Here is a 10,183-nt window from a genome sequence, read left to right as displayed (position 1 = left end):
GGAGAAAGAACTGTGATGGATAGCCCGGCTCTAAGGGAGTCCGTAACCTACGGCTCTGAGGGAGTCCGCAACCTAGGGTTCCAGGGGAACGCCGACCCTGGTTCGTTGAGGAGAACATAGATCCTTTGTAACTTTCTGCTTATCCATTTCTTTCCATGATGTCCCTTAAATAGGACTCATGATCCAAAGTTCTAGAGAGAATTAAAATTTTGCCCCTCTATGGCATTTAACATGAAATTAAACTAAATGGCTACATAGCTAACTCAGTCAAAGTAATTGACTCAGCCACAGTGTCTCCACCTGACTCGGCTCAGTATTGGGTCCATAACATCACACCCCTCCTGAAGAACGAGCTTGTCCGCGAGCCCGAAGGTAGGGTAGGCTTGCCGAACTGATCTACATCAACCCAGTAGCACCCCCTTGAACTGTGTCCGTCGGAAATTTTGTGGGAGCCGAAGCGGTCCTGCTGGTTCCACCTGCAAAAGAAACAATTTTTTTTTTATAACTCATGTCTACAAGCACTGTTAGCATCTGTAGTTCGAGTGATTCTAACAGTGAGAGTCCTTTGAGCACGCTTCTCGAAATTAACCTCTGATCTCCTGCCAAGACAAAGTAATGTATCCAAGGCATCTTGGTTCAATCCACATGGAGGCTAAAAAACTGTGATGTACACTCACTCGACCTGAGTTTACTCTGAGTGAAACTGTCATCAAGTGACTGGCTTTTGATGCAGCCTTCACCACCGATTCTGGTGCACCAGCCATGAGAGGTACCTGAAGACCATAGCTCTCTGGGCAGGCTCCTGGTAAAAGTCGATAGAGAAAAACAAGTTCCAGGCCACGGTTAGAAGTGATCCCAGAGTGCTGTTTTAATGCACATGCCATGGGTTGGAGGGCTACATGAGGAATCGATGCAGTTGCCCTGCATTCTATAAAAATGGTACTCTCTCTAATCATGATTTTGTCAGTTGCACCAGTACGAGTGAAAACGGTATCCACAGTTTGTCAAAATACGCATTTATGAAGGTATAGAGCATCCCAACTGAGAGAGTATAGAAGCCAAGCATGAAACACACAAAAGTGTAGACTTCCCACCCATATTTGGACCTGTCAACAATCCACTATCAGCAACAGCATGTGAGTGTCAAAGCCCTATGATTTGAAGGAAAGATCCTCCATGCTCATGGCAAGAAACTGCAGAATTTGTATCATGCGACAAATTAACAGGTCTACACATGGACCCCATTGAAGAATTTGCAGTAATAGCGAGTGACTGTAGCACATAAAAACAGCTAATCGTATAGATGATTTGAGACCATTGAGGAAGTTTTCCAGCAAACAACTCAACAAAAATGGCTAATAGCACAATATCTGATTTTGTGACCACATAGTCCTGGTGTTGGGCAAATTCACTATCCACAGTGACTTCCAGTTGAGTAAGAACTTTATCGAGCCCATTGCCAATTTCAGGGATTGAGATCACCCTATAAACCTGTAAACAAGAATCACCAATTGACCTTGCCATTGTTTGATGCATTTCCTGAATGGTTGCATGGGGCCCCAGCATTCTTGCATGATGCTGTTTTTGCAGTGCCTGACCCAATGCGAAGTGACCAGCAATCCATTTTCAATATCCCTCTCTGTCTGGCTTGAAGTTGAAGAGTTTCAGGAAATAATCCTTAAAGGTAAAGATAAGTGCCTGGTTGGGAAAGAAGTGGATAACATATGGAGTATTGCCCTTCCACAACGACACAAATGCCTCGTCCTTGAGTTTGCTTGCAAGGTAGTCATCCCTGACCTTGTAGGGTTCATAGAGCCTGCCAGATTTGAATTTTGCCGCAAGATTCTGGATGAAGAGCTTCACCAGCTCAATTGATTTAGTGGCTGTTGGCATCGTTCTCTGGTAGCAAACACAATAGGTTGAGCAGTTGCATGTTGTCACAAGTTCCAATGCTGCTGGCAAAAGGTCCCCAAAAATTACTTGAACCAGTGCTGAAAGAGCAATGCCTGCAGGATGGCTATCATACAACAATAATCTTTCTGGAACAAACCGAGTGGTAGGGGAATTTTCACATGCTGAACCCCTGTCCGAAGTAATGCATGTAATGTACAAAGGTATCACATTAAGAAGAGCATGAGAAGCAACATGCTGGCCAGCACGAAATGACTGAACTTGATGCTCTACTTTTTCTTTTACTGGCTGGGGAATTCGAATCCAAAATGCATGAAATGCATATGAAAAATTCGGAAGAGAAAGGACGACTGTGTCAAATATTTGATTACTACCCTGCCATGTGCGAGAGAACCCAAACCATGTGGTTGTTACGGTACATGAATTTGAGTGAGCGATAGTCTTGAGCTTGTAGCCTGCTTCTGATAACATGAGTTGGTAGCCTGCTTGTGAAGTATCTGAATTTAGATAACCTTTATGCTGAAGAGTCTTTACTGCCCCATCCAATCTAGAACCCAAGTACCTTGCATCATATTGCAAACACACTGGGTGTTCAAATGTAGCACAACATGAATGCTGATCAAGAACCCTGCACCCAGCTCTTGTTGTAATTCTTCTTAGCATTTCAACATACATCTTGCAAGCTACATCGGTCCCACAAGGATTAGGAACCTCCTTGAAATTTAGATCATGCACAAGTGTGGCCCACCCACTAACACGAAACTGTAGAGCAGCTGTTAATTCCAGAGGTCTGTTGGCTACACAAAGAGGACCCTTATGTAACAGTAAACTTATCTCCTGTTTCACATGGGGATCACTTCCAAAACTACAATACAATCGTGTGTCCCTCAACCTCATAAGTATTCCATAAACTCTTAGCTAGAAATACAGTAGAAGAAATCAATAATTTGGCATTACTCTCACTTTTACTGGTAAGAGTGACACTCCACTATCAGATAATTCATCTGCATAGAGAACCACTTCATCATAGAAGAGAATGGGTTCTTTGGATGCCAATGCAACTAAAACAATTTCTTCTCTGCTATTCTCCCAACTCAAACGCAAGTTTTTGTCACTTGCGTCAAGCTTCTCTGGATCTCTGTCAATTGTTTCACCCCCACAATAAGGTGTAGTGAAGGTATAATCATCATCGAGTATCTCCTGCTGAGTAGTCTGGCTTTTAAATTTCCACTTGGTAGTATCGGGGACTTCCACAGGCGGTAAACCTTCATGCTTTCACTCACTAAGAGCATCGAATGCGTTACAAGAAATTGTGATGGCCGTCTCTTTATGTAAAAGAGTTAAATAACTTTCCCCAATTACCATCTCAGGTAAGTGGGATGTTCCAAGATTAACAAGCAGAAAGCCCACAAAAGAAGTTGCCGGAAATTTTTTTTTGACGTCCCCACAACGGAAAATTTTCTGCTATTGACCGGTATCCCAAAACGAGGGTTGCCGTTCCCCAATTTTTACACGCAGGATCGAGGAATTCGAAGACTCACCTGGTATTGATGTCGATGAGTTGAGGTATGTATCTGTTTAGTGAGAAGTGGAGGTGATGCTAACCTTCCGTGCCTCATCGTTGTCACCGAAGTTCCTGATCTGAGGAGACTTTGTCCGTTGGTGAACAGCAATAGTGTCGACGATGGATGCAACTGGCCAAACTAAAACAGGCAAATCCCATTGGGCCCATTCCAGAGCTTTGAGGTCAAACACCGTCTTCTTCCGAAACGGTGACCCTTCACTCTGACTCCTTATCCCGAAGAGCTTCGATTTCAGCCCGAAGTATCTCCATTATTTTTGTGCGCAAGGCATGCGTCTCATCCCGTATTGCTGATTTTAACTCCGTGCGTAATACTTCCATTTTCAACATTATTTCTGCGTTCACTGCGGCTATTTCCTGTCGGACCGTCGCTGCGACTATTTCTTGGAATGAAGAATCTCTCATTGTGAACTTGCACTTATACAAAACTGTTATGGTCCCGGATCAACACCGAGATTCACAGGGGAAGACGAAGGAGATAACGAAGAAGAAGAGAACGAAGAGGAGGAAGAACGGCGATGTATAACCCGGCTCTAAAAGAGTCCGTAACCTACGGCTCCGCAACCTAGGTTTCCAGGGGAATGCCAACCCTGGTTCGTTGAGGATAACACAAATCCTTCGTGAATTCTTGCTTGTCCGTTTCATTCAACGACGTCCCTTAAATAGGACTCATGATCCAATGTTCCATAGATAATTACAATTTTGCTCCACTATGGCATTTAATATGAAAATAAACTAAATGGATATATAGCTAACTCAGTCAAAGTAATTGACTTCCAGAGATAATTACAATTTTGCTCCTCTATGGCATTTAATATGAAAATAAACTAAATGGATATATAGCTAACTCAGTCAAAGTAATTGATTCAGCTACGATATCTCCGCCTGACTCGGTTCACTATTGAGTTCATAACATCACACCCTTCCTGGAGAAAGAGCTTGTTCACGAACTCGAAGGTAGGGTAGGTTTGCACCGAGAACTGTGTCCATCGGAAATTTTGTGGGAGTCGAAGTGGTCTTGTTGGTTCCACCTGAACAATAAACATTTTTTTTATTACTCATGTCTACTAGCACTGTTAGCATTGGTAGTTTGAGTGATTCTAACAGTGAGAGTCCTTTGAGCACGCTGATCGAGATTGACCTCTGATCTCCTGCCAATACAAAGTAATGTATCCAAAGCATCTTGGTTCAATCCACATAGAGGCTAGAAAACTATGATGTACTCTCACTTGACCTGAGTTTACTCTGAGTGAAACTGTCATTGAGTGACTGGCTTTTGATGCAGCCTTCACCACCGATTCCGGTGTGCCAGCCAGGAGAGGCACCTGAAGACCATAGCTCTCTGGGCAGGCTCCTGGTGAAAGTCGATAGATAAAAACAAGTTCCAGGCCACGATTAGAAGTGATCCCAGAGTGCTGTTTGAATGTACATGCCATGGGTTGGAGGGCTACATGAGGAATTGATTCAGTCGCCCTGCATTCTATAAAAATGGTACTCTCTCCAATCATGATTTTGTCAGTTGCACCAGTACGAGTGAAAACCGTATCCACAGTTGTCAAAATACACATTTATGAAGGTATAGAGCATCCCAACTGAGAGAGTATAACAGCCAAGCATGAAGCATGCAAAAGTGTAGACTTCCCACCCATATTTGGACCTGTCAACAATCCACTATCAGCAACAGCATGTGAGTGCCAAAGCCCTATGATTTGAAGGAAAGATCCTCCATGCTCATGGCAAGAAACTGCAGAATTTGAATCATGTGACAAATTAACAGGTCTACACACCCCATTGAAGAATTTGCAGTAATAGCAAGCGACTGTAGCACATCAAAACAGCTAATCGTCTAGATGATTTGAGACCATTGAGGAAGTTTTCCAGCAAACAACTCAACAAAAATGGCTAATGGCACAATATCTGATTTTGTCACCACATAGTCCTGGTGTGGGGCAAATTCACTATCCACGATGACTTCCAGTTGAGTAAGAACTTCATCGAGCCCATTGCCAATTTCAGGGATTGAGATCACCCCATAAACCTGTGAACAAGAATCACCAATTGACCTTGACATTGTTTGATGCATTTCCTGAATGGTTGCATGGGGCCCAAGAATTCTTGCATGATGCTGTTTTGCAGTGCCTGACCCAATACAAAGTGACCAGCGATCTATTTCCAATATCCCTCTCTGTCTGGTTTGAAGTTGAAGAGTTTCAGGAAGTAATCCTTAAAGGTAAAGATATGTGCCTGGTTTGGAAAGAAGTGGCTAACATATGGAGTATTGCCCTTCCACAACGGCACAAACGCCTCGTCCTTGAGTTTGCTTGCAAGGTAGTCATCTCTGACCTTGTAGGGTTCATAGAGCCTGCCAGATTTGAATTTTGCAGCAAAATTCTAGATGAAGATCTTCACCCGCTCAATTGATTTAGTGGCTGTTGGCATCGTTCTCTGAGAGCACACACAATAGGTTGAGAAGTTGCATGTTGTCACAAGTTCCAATGCTGCTGGCAAGAGATCCCCAAAATTGCTTGAACCGGTGCTGAAAGAGCGATGCCTGTAGGATGGCTATCATACAACAACAATCTTTCTGGAACAAACCGAGTGGTAGGGGAATTTGCACACGCTGAACCCCTGTCCGAAGTAATACATGTAATGTACAAAGGTATCACATTAAGAAGAGCATGAGAAGCAACATGATGGCCAACACGAAATGACTGAACTTGATGCTCTACTTTTTCTTTTACTGGCTAGGGAATTCGAATCCAAAATGCATGAGATGCATATGAAAAATTCGAAAGAGCAAGGTCGACTGTGTCAAATATTTGATTACTACCCTGCCATGTGCGAGAGAACCCAAACCATGTGGTTGTTACGGTACATGAATTTGAGTGAGCAACAGTCTTGAGCTTGTAGCCTGCTTCTGATAATATGAGTTGGTAGCCTGCTTGTGAAGTATCTGAATTTAGATAACCTTTATGCTGAAGAGTCTTTACTGCCCCATCCAATCCAAAACCCAAGTACCTCGCATCATATTGCAAACACATTGGGTGTTCAAAGGTAGCACAACATGAATGCTGATCAAGAACCCTGCACCCAGCTCTTGTCATAATTCTTCTTAGCATTTCAACATACATCTTGCAAGCTAAATCGGTCGCACAACGATTAGGAACCTCCTTGAAATTTAGATCATGCACAAGTGTGGCCCACCAACTAACACGAAACTACAGAGCAGCTGTTAATTCCAGAGGTTAGGACCCTTATGTAACAGTAAACTTATCTCCTGTTTCACATGGGGATCACTTCCAAAACTATAATACAATCGTGTGTCCCTCAACCTCATAAGTACTCCATCAACTCTTAGCTAGAAATGCAGTAGAAGAAACCAATAATTTGGCATTACTCTCACTTTTACTAGTAAGAGTGACACTCCACTATCGGATAATTCATCTGCATAGAGAACCACTTCATCATAGAAGGGAATGGGTTCTTTGGATGCCAATGCAACTAAAGCAATTTCTTCTCTACTATTCTCCCAACACAAACACAAGTTTTTGTCACTTGCGTCAAGCTTCTTTGGATCTCTATCAATTGTTTCACCCCCACAATAAGGTGTAGTGAAGGTATAATCATCATCGATTATCACTTGTTGAGAAGGCTTGCTTCTAACTTTCCACTTGGCAGCAGTGGGGACTTCCATATGCGCTAAAACTTCATGCTTCCATTCACTAAGAGCATCAAATGCGTTAAAATAAATTGTGACGGCTGTATCCTTTTGTAAAAGAGTTAAATAACTATCCCCAATTACCATCTCGGGTAAGTGGTAACCAGTAGAAAGTGCACAACAGAAGCTGTCAGAAATTTTTTTTGACGTCCCCCAACGGAAAATTTTCTGCTGTTGACCAGTATCCCAAAATAGGGGTTGCCGTTCCCCGATTTTTACACGCAGGATCGAGGTATTCGAAGTCTCACTTGGTCTTGATGTCGATGATTTGAGGTATGTCTCTATTGAGTGAGAAGTGGAGGTGATGCTAACCTTCCGTCCCTCATCGTTGTCACCGAAATTCCTGACTTGAGGAGACGTTGTCCTTCGGTGAACAGCAATAGTGTCAACCATGGATGCATCTGGAAAAACTAAAATAGGCAAATCCCATTGGGCCAGTTCCACAGAGATTTGAGGTCGAACACCGTCTTCTTCTGAAATGGTGACCCTTCGCTCTGACTCCTTATCCCGAAGATCTTCGATTTCAGCCCGAAGTATCTCCATTATTTTTTTGCGCAAGGCACTCATCTGATCTTGTATTGCTGATTTTAACTTTGTGCGTAATGCTTCCATTTTTGACATTATTTCTGCGTTCACTGCAGCTATTTCCTGTCGGGCCGTCGCTGCGACTATTTCTCGGAACGAAGAATATCTCATTGTGAACCTGCTATGATACGAAACTGTTATGGTCCCAGATCAACACGGAGATTCACAGGGGAAGACAAAGGAAATAACAAAGAAGAAGAGAATGAAGAGGAGGAAGAACGGCGATGAATAACCCGGCTCTAAGGGAGTCCGTAACCTACGGCTCTGAGGGAGTCCACAACCTAGGGTTCTAGGGGAACGCTGACTCTGGTTCATTGAGGAGAACACAAATCCTTTGTAACTTTCTACTTATCCATTTCTTTCCATGACGTCCCTTAAATAGGACTCATGATCCAAGGTTCCAGAGAGAATCACAATTTTTCCCCTCTATGGCATTTAACATGAAAATAAACTAAATGGCTACATAGCTAACTCAGTCAAAGTAATTGACTCAGCCACGGTGTCTCCGCTTGACTCGGATCAATATTGGGTCCATAACAATTACCCACTGGCAGGCCTTAGAGAGAATATTATGATACCAAAAAGAAGCTCCAGGAAGAGGATTACTGTGTAAAAAACATGGGCACTTCAACATAGAAGGTTTCTCAGATGCAGATTGTGCTGGATCACCTGATGATAGGAAATCTACATTGGGATATTGTACTCTTGTTGGAGGGAACTTGGTTACATGGAAAAGTAAGAAGCAAATTGTGGCTGCATGATCTAGCGCCGAAGCAGAATACAGAGCTATAATCCATACAATTAGTGATCTCTTATGGATTAGGACCCTTCTTACCGAATTAGGATTTTATAAAAGAGGTTCCATGGGTCTGCATTGTGATAACCAAGAAGCCATTCATATTACTTCAAATTCAGTCTTCCATGAAAGAACTAAACATATTGAGGCAGATTGGCACTTTATATAGGAGAAGTTTCAAGCAGGAATAATCTCCCTCAAACATGTTTCGTCTCAAGAGCAAGTAGCTGATATTCTCACTAAACCCGTTACATCTAAAATCCTGTCCTTTATATGTGGCAAGCTGGGTATTTATGATGTCTTTTCTCCTCCAGCTTGAGGGGGAGTGTTGAAAGATGGGCTCAAGCCCACAAGCTCAAGACAAGAAACCCACACGTCAAAGGAGTCGCATATTTTTAAAATATGGTACTTTCCATAAAGATGGCATAGAGGTGTGAATATGTGTTCTTTTTATGTCTTTTGTTTGATCAAGTTGTAGCCCTAAAGGCATTGTAAAATTCTAAATAAAGGCATTGGCTAAGAGGTAGAGCATTGAAGCCCTCTCCTCTCCTTCCAAAAATTCGTTCAACCCTCCTTTTCCTTGTTTGTCACAAACCCTTCTTCCCTTAATCCAAACTCTCTCCTTCTACGTTCTTCTTCTTCTCCTCTCCTTTCACTCTGCTTCTTCTTCTTCCTTGTTGATCTAAAGTTCTTCACATGGGATCCTAAATTCTACAACTTTCTCTGATCCTAGGTGGAAATCTGTGGTGGATGAAGAGATTTAGGCTATGTACCACGATTCCACATGGATGTTGGCCACTTTTCCACCAAGATAAAAGGTTGTTGGGTAAAAATGAGTCCCCTCCCTAAAGCATAATCCAGATGGTTCTTTTGCTAGATAGAAGGCTCGATACATTGTTAAAGGTTATATACTCAGTCTTTGGGTGATGATTATGATAAAACCTTTTCTCTTGCTGCTAAGATGAACTCAATCAGAATTCTCATTTCTTTAGAAGCCAATTTTAAATAGGAGTTTTCTAGAATGGTATACTCTCTAAGGAAGTCTATATGTGCAAACCACCTGGTTATGTGGTTGAAGGGGAGACAATATGTCGGCTGAATAAAGCAATATATGGCTCGAAAATGTCTCTGTGGGCTTAGTTTGTGTTGAATTTATGGAAATGTGAAATACTTCATTGACTTCATTAACTTGTTGTAATCAGAGTACATGAACCTCTATTTATAATAGAGGAAGGTAGTAGAGTCCAATTACAATAAAACTACCCTTGTCCCAATTACACCCAAACTTTAACACTTAAAGATAAGTCCTAGCACAATTAAATAACTCAATATTGATAAAGGACAAACATAACTCAAAATAAAACTCTTATTGGTCGTGACCCTAAGATAAAGATACTTTTGTGAGTCCTTCTTGATCTTCCAACTGATGTTATAAGGATGCCAGCTCATGGTAATTATTGTGGGTCCTACTTCTTATGGGCTTGGGCCCATCTTGTGGGCCTTCCTTGGTCGTGTGCCCCATCTTATAATAATCTTAGATATGTGGGCCTTCCTTGGTCATGTGGGCTTGAGCTTATCTTCCAACACTCCC

The 10,183-nt window shown here is 42.3% G+C and overlaps 2 protein-coding genes across 3 annotated transcripts; both read right to left on the bottom strand.

Moving 5' to 3' along the window:
* Positions 1–127: 127 nt before the first annotated feature.
* LOC137945790 (uncharacterized) lies at positions 128–4,037 on the bottom strand. 2 transcript variants are annotated; one of them, XR_011111022.1, is made up of 2 exons: positions 590–4,037; positions 128–476 (listed from the first exon to the last, which is right to left on the bottom strand). XR_011111022.1 is itself a non-coding variant. In XM_068791814.1 (1 exon), the coding sequence occupies exon 1, from the start codon at positions 2,806–2,808 to the stop codon at positions 1,627–1,629; it is 1,182 nt and encodes a 393-aa protein (XP_068647915.1). In that variant the 5' UTR covers positions 2,809–4,037; the 3' UTR covers positions 128–1,626. The 2 variants fall into 2 exon arrangements, 1 of the variants encoding a protein (XP_068647915.1); XM_068791814.1 differs by having other exon boundaries at positions 128–4,037.
* Positions 4,038–4,133: 96 nt separating this feature from the next.
* Positions 4,134–8,125, bottom strand: LOC137946920 (uncharacterized). The gene has a single exon (XM_068793201.1). It carries the CDS (start codon positions 7,905–7,907, stop codon positions 6,852–6,854), a length of 1,056 nt encoding a protein of 351 aa, XP_068649302.1. The 5' UTR covers positions 7,908–8,125; the 3' UTR covers positions 4,134–6,851.
* Between the last annotated feature and the right edge of the window lie 2,058 nt (positions 8,126–10,183).

The sequence above is a fragment of the Aristolochia californica genome, unplaced genomic scaffold (assembly GCF_029961685.1).
Source record: "Aristolochia californica isolate CCGP_79_NKW_82.1479 unplaced genomic scaffold, dmAriCali1.0.hap1 SCAF_12, whole genome shotgun sequence".
Lineage (NCBI taxonomy): Eukaryota > Viridiplantae > Streptophyta > Magnoliopsida > Piperales > Aristolochiaceae > Aristolochia > Aristolochia californica.
The sequence above is the reverse complement of the archived record's forward strand: the minus strand, read 5'-3'. Positions and strand labels throughout refer to the sequence as shown.

Coding starts and splice junctions, on each gene's coding strand:
- LOC137945790 (XM_068791814.1), bottom strand. CDS start 2,808: ATGAGGTTGAGGGACACACGATTGTATTGTAGTTTTGGAAGTGATCCC.
- LOC137946920 (XM_068793201.1), bottom strand. CDS start 7,907: ATGAGATATTCTTCGTTCCGAGAAATAGTCGCAGCGACGGCCCGACAG.